At 38.6% G+C, this 18,807-nt stretch overlaps 1 protein-coding gene across 6 annotated transcripts in view; it reads right to left on the reverse strand.

The window, feature by feature from the left end:
- Positions 1 to 18,807, reverse strand: part of AFAP1 (actin filament associated protein 1) — a 116,486-nt gene that overhangs the window by 8,345 nt on the left and 89,334 nt on the right. For 3 of the 6 annotated variants that reach the window (XM_040556909.1, XM_040556911.1, XM_040556908.1), the window contains exons 7-14: positions 16,752 to 16,844; positions 15,661 to 15,745; positions 12,661 to 12,810; positions 9,156 to 9,367; positions 7,184 to 7,329; positions 3,490 to 3,607; positions 1,710 to 1,967; positions 60 to 174 (exon numbers count right to left, since the gene is read on the reverse strand). In XM_040556909.1, coding sequence (XP_040412843.1) covers positions 60 to 174; positions 1,710 to 1,967; positions 3,490 to 3,607; positions 7,184 to 7,329; positions 9,156 to 9,367; positions 12,661 to 12,810; positions 15,661 to 15,745; positions 16,752 to 16,844 — 1,177 coding nt within the window. The remainder of the gene's footprint in view (positions 1 to 59; positions 175 to 1,709; positions 1,968 to 3,489; positions 3,608 to 7,183; positions 7,330 to 9,155; positions 9,368 to 12,660; positions 12,811 to 15,660; positions 15,746 to 16,751; positions 16,845 to 18,807) is intronic. The other 3 variants (XM_040556913.1, XM_040556912.1, XM_040556914.1) reach the window with 1 other exon arrangement.

Below are 18,807 nucleotides of genomic sequence, written 5' to 3' on the forward strand. Positions count from 1 at the left end.
CTGCCTTGGGTACCCTCATGTCTGCATTCACAGTGGCACCAGTGAGGAGATATACTTACTGGACGCTGTGCGCTTCACACAGGACACTGACTCAGGTTTCTTTGGTTGGCTGTTTAATGTTCTCACTTTTCCCGTGATCCCATTAGCAGTCGCAGGAGGTTTCTTGCCTTTAAACTGTTTGAAAACAAAAGTACAAATGGTCTCTGGCTATTCCTGTGCCACTAGCACTGCAGTTATCCTTTCATCAAGGGCAAAGCTTGACCAAAAAAAAAAAAAAAAAGTTGCCGTATCAAAGAACCTTTACAGACTGCATTGATCCAGCTGGAGATGGCGCATCCTTCAGGAATTTAGTCTCTGAAAGCTGCTTGCTTAGCAGGATTCCAGAAGTGAAAACACCAGGAAACACAGGATAATGAGTGGATGAGCACCCCATCCCTAGTGATATCCTGGTTTCCAAATTATTCAAAACTCTGGCATTTACTGTACTAAGTCATTATGAGGCAGAAGAGTTTTACCTCAAAATAATTTCACACAGTAAAGATTCTTGAAACACAGGTTTTTCAAAGTTAATTGCATACAGAAAGACCCAACAGGGTTTGCCATACAAAAATTCGACACCTTCTTATTTACTATATGGTCTTTCCAACACCATGGTATGTGGATTTATTTATTTATTTTTTTAAATGATAAAATTATTACACATTTTAAAATATTAGGAGTTAATGCATTAACTTCCTCTTCTACAATCTCTAGCTACTAGTTAAAAGTTTTCTTACTTAAAAAAAGGCAAACTCTTATAATGGCTAGACAGGACCAGATGATCTTGGAGGTCTTTTTCCAACCTTAAATGATTCTATGATTCTATAAAATTACAAGAAAAAGTATGTTTCACATCCAAGGGGAGCAGTATGGACTGAAACCTAGGATGAGAAATGCTGTCTTGCCTACTCCTGGTGTTTCAATCCGGAAAGCGTTAGCCAGGCACGAGGCATACCCGTGACACAGTATCTTCACCTGCTTCTAAAAGCTTTTGAGGACTGAACTGAGAGTGCAATGAGAAGCCTGCTGCAGCAGCCTAGAATCATGGAAATTTATTGCAGAAGCCCCATCTTTGATTCTGCAACTTCACTAATGCTATTATTTGAATATGAGGTTTTTGTAGGGTTTAAGTTAATGCACAATACAACAGGTACCTGACACAAGGGAAATAACTCTTATCTAACTGTGCAGTTTCAGATTAGACTGAAAGCCACGCATCTCTGTGATACTTTGACAGGCTTATGCCAATGACCAGCTTTCGGAGACTGGCTACAGGCTGTCACAACCAAATTGCTGTCACAACCAAGCCATATATCACTTTTTTTTTTTTTCTAGTCATTATTCCTTGCCTAAGGAGATAGAAGGTGTCTCAATATGCATCCAGGTTAAGTTTGGAAGGCTGTATTTTATTTTTTGATGTTATCTGCAATCTGTAAATTGTCAAGAGCTTGTGGGGAAGGCCTTCCCCATGTGCCACGAGGAGACAATGCTTCCACAGCAGAATTTACAACTTAGCAAAACTGTTTTAAGGCCAGTAACTTATAGCTAAACCCCAAGCACTTCAGTGCTCAGATTGACTGAAATAGCCCAACATTCTTAAGATAACAACCAGATAAACAGAACAGACAAAAAACAAAAAAAGTTTTGTCAAGTATTAAATAGTACAGTACCTGCGAGACCGATCCCCTCCCCACAGCAGAGGTATTAGTGACAGACTGAGCAGAAGACAGATTGGATGAGACAGGGTGTTTGTAATGGTTAGAGGAGAGTTTGTCAGTAGATAACCTATTGGCTTTTCTGTCAGCTGGCGGATAGCGTGCAAAGATTTTTGGAGACGGCAAGTTATCGTACAGGCCTGCATTATCATAAAGCATTTCTTCTCCAATGTTCCTGCTACGGGAAGAAGGAAAGCCATCTTCTGGTTCCCACTGCAACATACACACTTTGGCAGTTAGTAAACAATACATCATGCAGAACCTAAATGAAATTAAAACATTAGTAAGATTTTTGACCATAGCAAGCCCTCTGCATTTAGTAAGCATATGCTTATTGCCCACACTTGAAGCTAACTACTTAGTAAGGTGGGAGACGGCACAGTGTGGAAAGGAAGCATTGCATTACATGGTTTATAGCCTTTGCATTTCAAATAGGATGAGCAAGCCAGTGCTATCCTAGCACTCTCCCTGTTCACATATTGTACCATCAGTTTTTATCTCTAACACTGAGAGGGCACAAGGAGACTGTGTTAACACAAGGAGAATGTGTTAACAAGGGATACTCATGGTCTGTAAATCTGCTACATAAGTTGGTAAAAGTAATAATGCCTAACAGCTAGCTGAAGCTAAGAATTGTTGGCTTTTTTTTTTCCTTTTTTTTTTTTTTTTCTTCAGGTTGTATGTCTTTCCAGTGAATACCAGCTGCTGGAATGTTAGTATTACATTTTCTTTGCTGGAGGATTATTATTCTGAGCTAACTATCTAAAATAGCTATAGGCCATTTGTCCATTTCCTTTTTTTTTTTTTTTTTCTTCAGAAAATGGAAAGCTCAAAAACAATACTCCAGTGATTCATTCAATTAATCTTAAAAGAAACCAAAGGCCTGGTTGCCAAATATCCTTCCTTAATCCATCCTGGCTGTGGCAGTATGCTACTCATACAAAGGCTTAAGCACATCCAAGAACTACACACAGAGACTACTCACCCCCCCATGCTGTTGCGTGCAGTTCCCAACAGGGTTTTTTCCTACCATCTTTCTGACATTACTAAGACATGATGGAGGCCTGTACTTGCAGTCCGCTTAGCACTTTGAAGCAATGAATTCTTCTGAGCTCAGCCTTAGTGGGGACCTTTATGAAGCAGCCCAACTTAAGGGCTTCCATATCTCGCCTGTAAATTTCCTTGAGGACCATGTATTACTTTGGGTTAATATCCATTATGTGTTAAGTGCTATTACACAGCTGCCTATGATCAGCTCTGCAAGTTAGAAGGATGGAAGTGAGCCCTGTGGCTCTCCTTTGGGATCTGCAGTACCTGCTCTCATGAGGAACACAGCCCCAAGGATGGAAAAGTGTTCTGGTTTTTTGTTTGTTTGTTTGTTTGTTTTCAACTGAGACCAACAAAATGCCTGGTGTAACTGAGTACTCAATTTTGCCAGGTCCAGTGTGACTGAAAAATACCTTCTTAAGACGGTACTGTATTCAAGGACCTGGCAACAAATCGTCAACAGGCAACTGCTTTCTAAATGCACGCTGGCTCACATGCAGGTTAATGTGAGCAAGATGTCCCACGCCCCTAATACCCTATAGGTGTGAGAGAAGTTTGCAGTCCCCAGTCAAAAAAATAGGACTTCATTTGGAAACTGCCCACTGGGCCTTTTTAGATAATATAATTTTCAGATGTCCATGCATTCAACACATGCAAACCATTTGTTCTGTGTAAATTCAATTCTTACCGATCCATTTATGCAGGGAACATCATCATAATGAAGTGCCATTCCACTCGGACATGCGTAGCCATTGGCAGTGCTTCCCCGGTACGGATTTGTGGATATAACTCGCCTGTTCATAAAACTGAAAAAAGTGAAATAAAAATAATAAAAAACAGCACTTGAACTGAGTCTAAATGATGATTCAGTGGTATGTTCCCTGTATCTGATTTTGTAGTCTGGAAGCACATATCTTCTCTCCATCTGCAGGAAAGCTGAGGACAGTTTTCCCTTTGCTACTCACATGTTACTGCTAGCAGCCAATATTACACCATATGTTTCTGTACTGTATTCTTACAGCGGGGATAAGGCGGTGTGAAAGCCAGGATGGCAACAGCTGTAACTGCTCAGTGGCATGTTTACATGGGAACCTGCTGATCTATGTTATAAACCAGCTTGCCAGTGTCACATAAATGTTCCCTTGTTGTCTGCATGGGCGAGAAGCAGGTGTTTCTGAGTGCACGCATGTCTGGGGGGATGAGAACTTGGAATCCGGAGGAACAATAATTAAATCCAGCAAAAAAAAATGAAAAAAGAAGTGGAACTTGGATAAAATCTGAGTCAACACATCCATCAAAATTTGCAGAATAATTTATTCCCCAAATTGTGGGGATTTTTCATGTCCACGTCAGAACTTCTGGCTAGGTAGAGTTTGCACAATGGCACTATGCGTCCCAGCTCTCTGTCTGGGTAACTGCACGCAAATATTCCATATTCTCATTATTGCTATGTTTCACGCAGTGGATGTGAGCCCTCTGAATGCTTCAAAAGGGATATATATTTTTCCTTTTGTTTTCTCTTCCCAAATCTATCTTGTAGCTTGTGTTACTGGAATTCTGAAGAATATCACAGACTACAGTGGGCTTTGTGTTGGGAGCAAAGATCTAACAACGCAGAAACTGACAGAATCAGGCCCAATAGCAATAATGACCTCAAGAGTTAGTTTTCCTTTCTAGCAACCTCTGAAATTGAATGAGGTATCAAGTGAGATCCCAAATAATTCCTACAGATTCAGGTATATGTGAACAGCAAAACAAAGCTTTCCATCTCAAACAATGGGACCATTCAGGCTCTGTGGTGATATTCATAAAATATGACAAAGCCCTACTAAACCTGAGAGGGTCTTCTGTAGTGCTGGCTGGAGCTCAAAAGTTCTGTGGTTTCAACATTCGCTTTCTTTTGGCTTTGGAATAACATATAGTTACTGAATTTGTTATTCAGAGAGAGACAGACCTCATCCAGCTATGGCTCACCTGAGCCATGGGAGAGCCAGGTTCACAGGAGGGATGAACCTGCCTGGTTGAGTGCGAGCCTCTTAGGTCTGCCACAGCCCCAGTGAATGCACAGGTAGTGCATGGGTGGAATAATCATTAGCCAGAAGCTTTTCTTGTTAAAACAAACAAACAGTAAAGAGCCTAAGATAAATGCCATGATAAAAGTGTTTATCATATCTCATACTCCATTAGACATTATTAAAGGGCTGCATTTGTTTACTGCTCCTCTTAATGAAGAACATTACTCAAGTGTTTCTGGTTAGTCTGAAGGACTGCATTTGGAGCTCTTATTGTAGCTTTATTTATTTATTTATTTAAGTAGCTTCATTGAGAGTAATGCATAATAGCCAAGTCTGAAAACTGGGATATTCATTAACAACATCTGATGCACCTGCACTAACTGTTTCCACCACCACAGTAAGCTAACATTTATGTAAGTATCTGCAAACGCTTCATAAGCATTATTTCACTAAGCCTTTCTAAACCAGTTTACAGATATATCCTTGTAAATTAATTGTATTCTGAAACTGCTAGATGGGAAAGCCAATGGAAAAAAAATTTGGAAACAACTTTTATTCAGCCTTTCCTAGATGCCTAACGATTTACATACAGAAAATTGATGGGATTATTAATGAAGAGCCAATCACTTGGCACAGTAACAGTCTCAGGAAAAGAATAACCAATAAATTGAAGTGACTGAATGATAACCAATGCTGTAATGATAACTGTTGTTAATTTGGAATATTGATATTTGTCCTATAAAGAGTGGCAATAATATTTTGTTTACACAAGCATCATTGTCATTTCTCCTTATTTTCTAGTAGTTGAAAATCAGCAGATGGCTACTCTACTTGCTTATTGACAAGCTCTTACAGTCTTTTTAAGACACCCAATGAATTTTAACTAATTCTTAATAGGGGAATTCTGCTATTTTGCAAGTTGTTTGACATTCCTTTCTAACATGTGGTTTAGTTGCATATGTTTTTTCACTTGGCTCCAATTAATATCACATTTGTTCAGAGAACGAAAGCCAAGCAATATTCAAGGGGAAAAGGTTTCCATTCTGTTTCGTTCTTAAATGTGGTTATTGCGAGATGATGACCGAAGCAAAAATACACGTCAACACAGGATAAACTTTTTGAACCCTATTAACTTCAAATATTAATATAAGTCTATAAGCGAAGTGCATTTTGATTCTATCAAAATTATCTGTTTTTTTGCAAAACTGGGATTGTGGTAACATTGAGTCATTTCCTATCAAAAGAAGTTCAAGCTAGATCCTGAATGAAACTGCATTTTCCCTTGCTAAAGCTCTTTTAACACCTAGCTAATGGAAGAAGAGCCTTCTTTTGGAAAACTCTGAAGCTTTTGCCTTTTTTTTTTCATATTCAGTCTGTTTAAAGTTATGACAGGCAGATGGGTGTGATTCTCTAACGTATTGTCACGCGAATTCCATATTTGTGGAATTTGAAGGAAGTCTCATTTGGCAGAGATGAGGGATGACGCCTCTGCAAACTGTCTTGCCAGGCCACCCCTCTTGTGACCCCAGCAAACCACGGAGTACGTCTGCAGCAGGAGATGTCGTCTGTCCCACTAGTTCCCTCGTTCCCATTTCTAAACAATCTTATCTAGCCAAGGAAAAATGACAGTCTCATCCCACCAGAGACTGCTTTAATGCCAAAATTAGTTAATTAATTTACTTTGAACATGTAAATCACTCTATATGCTAAGTATGGATTACTTTTTTCAACACAGGATTGGTGATGGGGAATTCACTGGAGTGATTTGCATTTTAAACAGAATTTCTGGGCTGTACCCAAGACTCCTTCCCAATTTCTACCTCCTAAATTAAAAACTAGAAATAAATTGAACTGGAGCTTGACTAAGTTTTTAATTAATCAAAAAAGAACTTAAGAAGGAAACACCGAGAAGGTGACTACTCAAGATGTAAATTTGCTGCACATTTTTAGTGGTTCTGTTCAGATACAAATATTAATATAGCCAAGAAGTAAATAATTTTAAACTGCATAGATGCATAGTTATTTACTTTTCAGCATTTGTCCTCTTCTAGTGATAACTCCAAGGCTTCAATCAAAATAAAATATTAAAATATAGCATTTAATAAGGAGACTTACTTTAAAAAAAATGAAAAATGAGTCAAGATTTGAGTAAAGTTGGATTGTGTTCGCGTTTTTACAGAACTTTAGCAGGATGCCAACAAGATAATCTTAAACACAGCTATCATGCTGTGATCCTGAGACACTTAAGGATTTCAAAATCTGGTAAAGGGCTGGGGGGATTTGATAAGCTCTGTTGGCACCAGAGTTAACGTACAGATATAAATTCTCACAGTACTGAAAACACGCGGGCAGCTGAATGCCTCTCACCAGAAGGTCTGTTTTGCAGCCTGGATGACGCTTGCCGTCATTTCCACGTCGATGTAGTCATAGTGCAGAGCTCCAGGGTCTGTTGAAGATCCTGTTTCTGCCAGCAACATCCCTATCCATCTGCCCATGTCTTCAGAGGAGGATGCCTGCAAGGAGAAGCATACATAAGGTCTTTAGTCAGCCACTAAATTGGGGTTGTCATAGAATTATTTCAAAATGTTGCATTCTTCTTGGCTGACAAATTGCTACCATATTATATGAGAAGCTCTGGCTTTCTTCTGCTGAAGTTAGAAAACCCAGTATTTCTCACTAAATCTGCTTTGCTAGAAGTGCACTTTAAGTAAGCCATGTGCTCGTCAGTTATGATGCAATACGAAGTGGGCAATCTCCATAAATGAAGAAAAAATAATCACTTACGGCTAGTTGATTTAAATTCACGTCATGCTTATATTAGACCTCAGAAAATTGAAAACTGTAACAGAATTATTTTCCTAGGATAGGCTGGGGGATTTTAGTTAGGATGAATCCTGAGAATAAAGTATTATTGCCAAGTAGAAACAAGGAAAGAAAATAATGAAACAGTAGAAGAAGTTTTAGCTTTGTTTTTTGAAAAATTCCACTTGCATTTGTCTAGCTGATGGCATTTATTTTCCTAGTGGCACAAGTAAAAACAAATACTGTTAAAATATATTTTTTTTAAATCATATTTTACTTCAAGTCACCAATTGCGAAGTTAAAGAGCAGCAAAATAAATAATTTTAAAAAGGGTGGGAAAAAAGAAAGAGTGTGGTTTCTAAATTATTATTATTAATTTTTTTTAACATTTCTTGGCCTTTCATAGCTCCTTCAGCTGCTTTCTAGTTTTTCAAATTCTCTGAACTGCTCACATGCAATAGGACTTTTTGCAAGGACATGAGAATAGTATGACCTGCAGTGGGAAAGCCAAAGTGGTCAAAGTGCCTGTTGTGCCAATGAAAACAAAAGGTTGCCTTCCTGCTAAATCTTCACTCTGCTTCACTTTAAGTGGCTTTGCATTTCAGCTTTCAAAATATAATGAATACAGCCCCCTGCAAAAATCACTTTTCAAAGTTCAGTTTTGACAAGATCTGAAAACAAGATCTGACATAATTGTTTAACTTCATTTTGGCTTTTCAATCACATCTTGCACTTGAATTTGTGGCAGAGATGTTAAATGCTCTAAATAAGACTAGACATAGCCACTGAAGGCAATTTTCTAGATCAGATGGGTTTCCGATACCAGTTTGCCAGTCATCAGCAGTTGCCTACTGTTTTAGAACTGGGATCCCATCAGCCTGGATCCTTCCCCAGGTCAGATCAGCAGTTGTCCAGGCTGCAAGGACTACCACTGAGCTCTTCTCTGCTCCCATCCATCCAGGCACATAGTTACTGTGCAGCTAACATGGGTGAAGGTATGACTTCTGTGGTGCTAGAAGTATGTCACTGAATATACATGCAGTGTATAAAGAGACTCACCGAGTTGCTGGCATAATGTCTTTTCTTACTGTAGAGCTACAGTAACTGGAATTCAGGCTGAACAAAAGTAGTTCATGTAAGCAGCAGACAAATGAGGGTTAAGATCGTGAGAGTTCCCATCAACCATGGTCCATTATTTAATTATTGATAAGTTATTTACCCAAAGTGATTGTAACTCTGATACAAAAGTGTGCCTAGAGAAGGATCACAGAGATTTTAGTACCAAGTCAATGGAACACCAATGCAGGGAAAAAAAATCTTAAAGAGATTTCTGAACTGCATTATGCAACTTGGCCCTAAATCTCAGTTCCCCCTTTGCCTATAATTCTTTTTTCTTTTTCTCCCTCCAGTATTTATTATCCATCTCAGTAATAATATTATTCCAAAGATTTTTCAAGCGGCAAGTTAGTATGGAAGTGATTCTCTAATTTAGCTTGTGGTAGTCCCTACAAGTCATAGCCATTAGCAGCCACAGCACCTCAAGCACAGCAACCTCCTGCCCGTTCCGAAGCAGCCGGAAGGTCAGGGGATGCTTTGAATCCAGTCCTGGAATGACTTCACAGCCACGGAGAGGGATAGAAACAATGTGTGTCTTCAGATCTGTCCTGTCCTTGTGGAAAATGAGTTTATTATCTTTCACTCGGCACCAGCGCTCACGCCAACGGTTATTTGAGAGCACATTGAGATATCCTGCAATGAAATGAAATGTGAGATGTTTTACTCCTGACTTTTTTTTTCTGGAAAAAAAAAAAAAAGAACACTACAACTTACTTTTCAATGTAATGCTAGAACTTAAACAACTTATTGCTCTTACAATAGGAAGCCCAGACGGATTTTATGAAGACAAGTAAATGACCTTGCCCCCAAAAAGCATATAAAGATGTGATCCTGCTCACCTGCAAATGGCTTTCTGTGTCAGTCACTGCAGTGGCTGGGTGAGCAGGAGCTCACCAAACCCCAAGACTTTAGTAAGAAGTGAAGAGGGAGAGTAGTAACAAGTACATACACAGCTGATGTGCTCACACAGCTTTTTCATAAAAGAACCACTTTCTTAGTGTATAATGGTTTTGATAACTGTGACTGCCCAAATTTTCTGGGAAAACCACAGTTCCTTTTATATAATCAGGTGATGGGCTGGCTTCTGTAACATCCACGGTCAGAGTCCCAAAGACCTACTTAGCTCCTTCCACTCAATGACAGTTCATTCTGCTTTGCCAGAAGGAACAATTAGCACAGTTAACTGTACACAATGATGTTACCTGTTCTGATTTCATTTAGAAAGAAGAATGCAACACTTCTAAAGAAGAATTTAAAGGGTCACTACTGATGCCAACAGAACTAAAAATTAATATTGGCTTAAAAATCAAGAAATAAATACATATAAAATTTAACTACGGTTTACACAAACTTTTTTTTTCTTCTCTCTCTCTTTTTTTTTTTCCCAAGGATACTACAATACCCTTAGAACAAATCAAAATTTCATGACTAAATTGCATTTTAAATAAACTCTGCTTTTCATATCATGCTCTATAACAGATGCAGACAGTATCTAGGTATATAGAGTCAGAAAATGGGGAGTGTCTTTCCTTCCCTGTCCCACAGCGACAATCATTCCAGACTCAGATGTTAAAATCAGGAAATGAACGTCCAATATTGCTGTCTTGTTTCACTTGTAAATAGAAAAAAAAAAAAAAAAGGCAAACAAAAAAATCCTCCAACTATCTTTTGCTTCCAAATTACAGTTATTTGAATACAGCATGTACAGAGACAAATAATACCTTGTACAGGCCAGAATTTATTTAAAAAAAAAAAATTCTTCTTTCTCAGGTCTGATTTTCGTTTAAGCACTTAATCATATTGGATAACTATCTCTTTGGTTTTCATTAAAACTATGACCTATCATTATTTTTTCTGGATTTCCCTTCCAACATTATGATTCCAATGTCAAAGCTTGATCCAACAGGATATAGCAGATCAGAATTGCGCACATCTTGGAAGGTGCCATAAAAAAGGAGGATGTGCACAATCCTGTGATTTTGGCTCCTTGTGATGATCACACTCCAACTCTCCTTCCTCCTCCTGTAACAAAAACCTGTATAGCTGTGCATTATAATAGAATCCCTAGAAATGGAAAACCCTTCATGTGCAAGCCAGCTGGCTTGTTTTGGAGAGAGTCCTTTTTTCAGACAGTACTTTTCCCCCATCTCTGCTCCCAGTGCAGCTCTAAAAAAAAAACTCTTCCAAACTCTCATACTTCACTTAATTAATCAGGACTGCATACTTGTCCTCCACAATATCTCTACTTAAAGCTTCAGAGCTTGACATGACCAAAATGCCTTGAGTGTGTTTCCAGTTGGGGCATTATCACTTCATCTTAGTCCAGGTGGCCGAAGACCAGTGATACTGTAGGGAAGAACTTTGCCGTGAGTCCAAGTGCAGGTGGGTTTCCATTTCCACTCTAGCTGGGTGTCCGCTGCAGCCCGGCTGCGCTTTTCCCTTTGTTCATGGTAGGCAGAGCCTTCTAAAGTGTAAAAGCCTTCAACTATGGAGCAACCTCCCAGAGGGTATTGCACTCAGCCAAATTTCTGGTAGTGAGAAACTCCTTTTGCAAAGACTTCCTGCAATGACCAAAGCCTAGACACTTACAATATATTTTTCTATAAAATTTGCAAGTGGTGTAGAGTAGAGCCAAATGCAGACAATAGTAATGGCTGTATTTATGTCCATTTCTGAAATAATGATAGAAGTACTAGGAATTATTGCACAGCTGTGGTTAACATATCACATAATATGAAATAATCAACAGACTATGAGACCCAGGAAGTTAGAGGTTTTATGGAAGCCAGATGCTTCGGACAATGCATCTGGCTGGACACAGCTTTTACCAGCTGTTCTTTTGCTTGATAAATCACATCTGTACTTAGATGATGTATGGACATATATGCACACACTTATTTAATCACAGATTGCTTATGGGAATGATTCCCAAAGTGTGGCTTGAGAGCCACCTGCCATCTATGAAGTTCTTGCTGGTGGTCTACGGATCTGCTTCTTTCACACTGGGTAAGCATCCATCACACTTTGTGCACGAAGGAGTTCTGCCAGCTGCTGCCTAATCACAGATTTCTGTGTTTTCCAGAGTTTTCCTAATCAACTAAAGGGGAACAGGCAAATCCAAATTCAAAATCCAGTGCAACTGATTCACAACTATCTTGCTATGGAACATTTTTGGAGAAGGCTGGAAGAAGAGTGAGATCAACTTTATTCAAATAAATAGGTGTTACTTAATATTGGAAAACAGGAGAATGTAAATATATTGTGTTGTTTGAAAATAGCAGAGCTGTGATGACATCAGCTAAATGCATTACACAAAGTCCTAAGTGGTAAGCAAACATTAACGGCTCAGATACATAACATAGGCATTTTCTGGATGTTTTTTTTAAATATACTTTATTGGTGTTGCCAAGCAGTACAGTTGTCATTAGGAATAGTCAACATTATCAGTTAAAATAGCTTACTCTAAATTTGTTACTTCATTCAAGTTTTGCCCCTATGTACCACTTTGGGAACCACACCTACAGTCAAATCTCTTTAGCTGAGGCCAGTTGACTGCTCTCATGACTGCCATCGCATATAACCTCATCAAAAAAAGACCTGGTGCCTTCCCAAGAACCTTATTCTAAATCGTAGCGTAAATTTATTTTATAATCTAGTCTATATTCATTTTGTACCTGTTTGTTTGAAAACAGCTCATTTCCCTCAGAGCCTGTGCTACCATTTTATTAAAAAAGTCAAGCACTTCTAGTCTCTTTTCAAGTGATAAGCTCTTGATCACTCTCCTCCTCTTTCATCAGGTGCATCCTTCTGATGTGGGGGTAAGAATTACAGCAGTTAAAGTAAACTTCATAGGAATTTCTAGCTTAGAATTTTACAAAATTTTAGTCACAAGCTGCAGTTCAGACTTAAATAGAAAAATCACTTACCACATGTTGGAACATCTTCTTCAGCTGATGAGGTCTGTTCATCTGTTGATGGCTTTTTCTTTCCTAAACCTATGATCTTCGTTATCTTTTTCCCTGTTACTTTTGTCACAGTGCCCTTGGCTTCTGATTTTGAACTTTTTTTCCTCTTCACTATGAAGAAAGCAAAAGCATGTATTTTAGTGGGTTTAAATTATCCAATCAACAGAGGGAACCTGAGTAAAAATAGTAGTCCAGATATCCAGAAAAACAAAAATCAAGCTTCTAATTCAATTTAATTTAATCAAGTTTAAAATTTCTTTCCAAAACAGTCATCATCTAACTTATCAATATGCATGAACTACTTACCTCATATACACAAGAATAAAAATCAAGCCAGATGATCAGTCACCATTCTAAACATTTACCTCAAAATATTTCAACAGTTAAGTATTTAACAAAGACAGAATATGCTTGCCTAGCAAAATTGGTCCTGCCGTTAAGGAATATAAACACAATGGGCCTTTTAGAAAGACAAGACTTATAAATTAGCAATTAACAATTAAATTAGTGGGATCAGTATAAGCATTCAATGATTAAAAGTTCACACTTTTTGCTATCTTGCAGGCTTACAAGAAAAAGCTTGCTGAAAGGAGGGATTTTTGTCAACTGCCACTCTATGCTTCCATTAACATGTTACTAGTAAAATTACAGCTGTATGCATTGAACCATGGTGAGCTACTGAAGGTAACATGGCAAAGACAACGGATATCATTTTAAGAAGTGCCTACCTGACTAAAACCCTAACTAACTAGTTGAAAAATAAGGAAAAAAGTTTCTAAAGCCAAAAAGAATTAAAAAAGAAGAAAAAAAATCTTTTATTTGCAAAACAGAACCCCCCCAAAAGAAATCGTCTTCATTTCAGAAACGATGTTCAGTGGATTTGAATTCCATCAACAGAGCAAAAGTTACTCTGATAACTGTCAGGGTAGCAAATTTACCCATGAACTTGCACTGATTTATGATTTTGATACATTTAAAATAGTTACTGATTGAGCTGCTCTAAGTTTATCCCTGACCTACCAACTCCCTTTGCTACTTCCCCAAAACAGAACATTTAGTGGTTATGGACTTGTGTAAACCGAAGAGAAATAGGACAAAATGTTCACATGAAAAATAATTATGAACTGATGAACTGGGAAGAAGAATGCACGGAAAACAGAGTAGCAGTTTGGGACTCACAATGGCACAATTTATCATGTTTAGTTTAATTGTTAGCAAACATGGAAAACAATTTAGAAATTGTATCTGTAGCCAAGACTGTACAAATAAATCTGCCACCTGCTATGTGCAGTGCTGAGGGGGAAAAGGTGCTTTTGGGGAGTGGATAGCTTTTGCTCCAGCAAACATCAATGCAGTGTGTGCAAGCAAAGGTCCAAATCTCTCTTCCTAAGGAAAGGCTGTTTACAACTTACCTAGAGCTTTCCAAACATGAAACAAACTCCCATGGTTGAGGGAGCTATTTTATTCTGCTGTAGAACTGAGAGGCAGCAGAAACAAGGCCTTCATGACTATGTTTTAGAGTCTCAGGGATATACTGATTGCATGACTGCAAGTGATTTTTGTCACAAAAGCCTTTTCTTCTCTTCTCTTTCCCACAGCAAAACAAGAAGCTGGTTAAGAGTGGCAGAAAGGCTGGTCTATGGGTGATGTACAGCAAAGCAAGCTCACTTAAGTATTTCCTTTCCATTGTTTAAAACCAATTAAAAATATTGCAACTTCACCCAGAACCACTTAAAATATTTTAATCTCTTTGTAGTTACTAATGCCTGTTAATATTATTACTACACAGTTGAAGGTCATAATTTTCAAAGCAAATGGTATTTTTAATTACCCCTCTTGAGAAATCTTGAGGTGTGCTGGCTTTCTAGCAGTACATGCTCCAACAGCATGCTTCCTGCAGCCCACCTGAGCTACCAGCCACTTTTGGACATCTTGGACAACACCCATTCACTGAGGTGCTCAGCAGGCTCCAGAGGTTAAAACAGTACTGAGCTTTTTGAAAGCTAAGTGGAAGACTTCTTGCTGTGGAATCTGACCATGTGCTGCAACTTCTACAAACCACCATAGCTGGCATTGTGCCATACTGTTGGGTATGTAAAAAATATTTATGGTCAGGAAATGTTGGAAAACGACACAGGAAGAAGACAGTGAGAGAGTCAAAAGGCGAGACAGGGCTGGCACCAAAGCCAGTATTGACACATTGTGTTCTCTGCGGCTCACATTACCCTCATCTTCACAGCTGTAGAAAAATGTCAGTTTTGTGTATCTAAATGATACCATTGCTACACAGCAAGCTAAGGAAGTCACAGAGGTTTCTTTGTTTTGGGGAGGAGAGTGAGATGTGGGGATGGAAGTATAGGGGTTGAGTTTTTTACATATAACTCAGAAAAAATTCCCTCTGGGTTTGGGATGTGCCTTTGTCAGATTATAAAGAATACAAAATATGCACAGCTCCAAAGTAGCATGTGTAAAATTATATGATTATATAAACCTGATATTACAGGATTAGGTATATTTTAATATGTTAATATATATAATCATACATAGTACTCATTTTTACATGTGTGTATAAATACATGCATATAGACTGACATATGTCTATACATACATATATATATAATATGCACAATTCTGTCTTTCTAGTATTCAGTGATAGCTTTTTTTTGCTTAAAATCTACATTCACTATTCATGTTGCTGCTGTATACAATTACCACAAGCAACTGTTAGACGCTTATAGTGGTTGCGCTTGTCCTGAAAAAAAATGTACTTTTGAATACACAAAAAGGCCAAGTTGAAATTTCTGTATTCTATTTACTTGTACTAATTATATTGATTTTACCCGCACAATAACAATTCAAAAGCATTACTACCTATTTAAAAAAATAAAAATCAATACCTATTTTACTATCTCTGTATTTGCAGACACTCTTTACAGCAAGCATCCAACATTTGAGACTTACCTTGTTCTTTTCCGTTGCACACTGTAGTGATGCCGTTTTCCACAGCACCCTCCCCATCTGAACTTGGCCTCTCAGATGACAACTTCTGCAAGGACAAAGAAAGCTGCCATATAATGTCACCTTCATCAAATTAAGTGTCATGAGTCAAAGTAAAAGTATGCTTGCTATGAAGTAAACCACTTTCTAAGCACCAATCCACTTGAAGACAAACTTAAGTTTGTAAAAAGTTTTGTTTGTTTGTTTGTTTTGTTTGTTTGGTTTTTTTAGTACTACCATATAGGCTTTAGAATAGCACAGAAACTACAAATTAACTCCGTATTTGAAAGTACAGTAAAAAGATTTTCCTTCCCAGGAAATTGGTGATAAAGCCTTTGTCAGTAGGACTTTTAAGTAGGGCCTACAGAGGCATTTGCTCATGTGGATGCCTTAACACAGGAGGGGCTTAATCAGTGCTGGTAAAGTACTGACCATTCACTGCAGAGTTGTTCTCCTTCCTAATTCTTGCTCAAATATCTTGCTGGGTAAAGGAAGCAGAGACAACTACTTGTGGTAGCTTCTTACAAGTTTTTGTGTTAAGGGACAAACACTTGAAAGGGTCTGCTGAAACTGACAGCATGCCTAGGGAGATCTTTTCTCAATTTTGAGAATTAAATTCTCAAAAAGACAAGACTTCCCCTCAAAACTCCTCTATAATTTTCGGCTATTCTTCCCTGAGTGTTACAGCCTTGCTTGCACTTTGCACTATACAGAGAGTGTCTCTGCAATGCAGCTCACACAGCACAGCTATTTGGTCTGCACCATTTAGCAGCTCAAGAGAAGCTGATATTGGACACAAGACAGTCTGTTGGTTGTTCATGACCAAATGAATAGACAGGGCAGAATTTTTAACTCTGTAGGATATACACACATATCCAAATAAATTAAGAGAATGCAGGGGGTAGTATTTTAAAACAGCAACACAAATCAGCAAATAGTTATCTATAACCTCCCTAGAGTATGGTATAACAAGAAGAAGTTTGTGCATCAAATCCAGAAACTAAATCCAATTTCAGCTTTTGTGGAAGTTAGCATTATCAGTTTGATAACTTTACCTTTTCCAGTTCTGTCTTGTGTACTGGAGAACTAGACAACGGCCCATCGGAGTCTACAGTGCCTGTACAGTTGCTGCACACATCTTTTATAACCTTAGGAGACAAAAAAAAAAAAATTAATTAGCTACCAAATACAAATCAGAGAAATTATCTATGAATGTTAAGAGGAAATAGGAAGGAGAATCACACAGCCATTTAGTAGGCTGGCAGGTTAGCAAAGCATCAATGTGAAAATCTCCCTGTCCACAGCAATGCGTTAGGCAGGCTGCCACTATATGAAGCTCTCCACATTGCCTCCGTAAGTCATTTCATGTGTGGCCTGGAGGAGACATAATGTCTAGAGGTGGAAGGTTTCAGTTTCTAGACAAGTTAACTCCAAGGCTCTCCTGAGTAAAGAAACCAACAGTGCTAGTGATTTCTATGTGCTAGTTTTGCAATATGAACTCAGCTGACACCACCAAATTACTTGCACTATGATGACAAGGAGAACAGTTTTGCATAGCATATTACCCAGCTGTTTTTGGTGGGTTTGGTGGTTTTTTTTTGTTTTGTTTTTGTTTTGTTTTTGCTATTGAAGATCTAAGGAAGTGCCAATGAATACCTTGGAGTGGTATTTTGTGATATTTTCATTTTATACTTTCATACAGACATAAAGGTATAGGTCAAAGTAATTGTAAATGTGTTTTCAGAAATGGGAATGGCGTTAAGTCTGTTTTTAAAATGTTAAATAAAAATCCAGAACCTAGAAATCAATGAGATTTTGATAGAAATTGAAGAAGTTCAAAACCTGAAACTAAATAAATGTAAAAATATGCAATGAGCAAAGACATTTGTTGATTCCCTATGGACATCACTACTTTTTTTTTTTTTTCCCCCTCTAGTAAGGTTCCCACCTGACCATTATCAGTCTGAAATTGCTAGCGCTGATGAGGACAGATCTTGAATCTTCACGTCAATTAATGTGGAGAATGATTACACTATTTTTGTCACACATGCTACTCATTACTCTTTTTTTTTGTCAACTTACCTTCTGACTGTGATGACATACGGGCTTAAGGTCTACATGTGCAGTCAGAAAAAGTGGGCTAGGGAAAGCAGCAATAATCACTACTATCATTTTTAAAGCTTTTCAGACGCACATGAAATAAAAATTTTAAGTAGATATTTGGACAGATAAATTAGAAAGCAGCAGACAGAGAAATTAGAACACACCCTTTGTGGGGAGAGCTCTTCAGTGTTCGGCATATCTAATCAGTGTTTACCACATCTTATCACATCTTTATCACATTTATGGAAAGCAGGTCCTGATTGACTAACCTGATCTCTTTCTCTGATAAGATGACCTGCTGAGTGCATGAGGAACAGGCTGTGGATGTTGTTTACTTAGACTTTAGCAAAACATTTGATGTTGTTTCCCACAGCCCTCTCCTGGAGAAACTGGCTGCTCATGGCTTGGCCAGACATACTGCCAGCTGGATTAAAACCTGTCTGGGTGGCCAGGCCCAAAGGGTCACAGTGAATGGAGTCAAATCCAGTTGGCAGCCAGCCACAAGTGGTGCTCCCCAGGGCTCTGTACTGGGGGCAGTTTTGTTTAACATTTTTAACAACAAACTTGATGAGGGGATTGAGTGCACCCTCAGTAAGTCTGCAGGCAACACCAAGTTGGGTGGGAAGTTGATCTGCTTGAGGGTTGGAAGGCTTGGCAGAGGAATCTGGACAGGCTGGATCAATGGGCTGTTTCCAGTTGTATGGCACTCAGTAAGTCTTGAGTGCTACATTTCAGTCATAATAATGCCATGCAGTGGTATAGGCTCAGGGAAGAGTGCCTGAAAAGTTGCCTGGCAGGAAAGGACCTGAGGGTGCTGTGCTGGTTGGGAGCCAAATGAACGTGAGTCAGCAGTGTGCCCAGTTGGCCAAGAAAGCCAATGCCATCCTGGCCTGCATCAGAAATCAAGTAATCAGCAGGCCTAAGGAAGTGATTGTCCCTCAGTACTTGCCACTAGTGAGACGACACCTTGAGAACTGTGTTTAGTTTTGAGCCCCATGCTACAAGTAG

The sequence above is a fragment of the Cygnus olor genome, chromosome 4 (genome assembly GCF_009769625.2).
Source record: "Cygnus olor isolate bCygOlo1 chromosome 4, bCygOlo1.pri.v2, whole genome shotgun sequence".
Lineage (NCBI taxonomy): Eukaryota > Metazoa > Chordata > Aves > Anseriformes > Anatidae > Cygnus > Cygnus olor.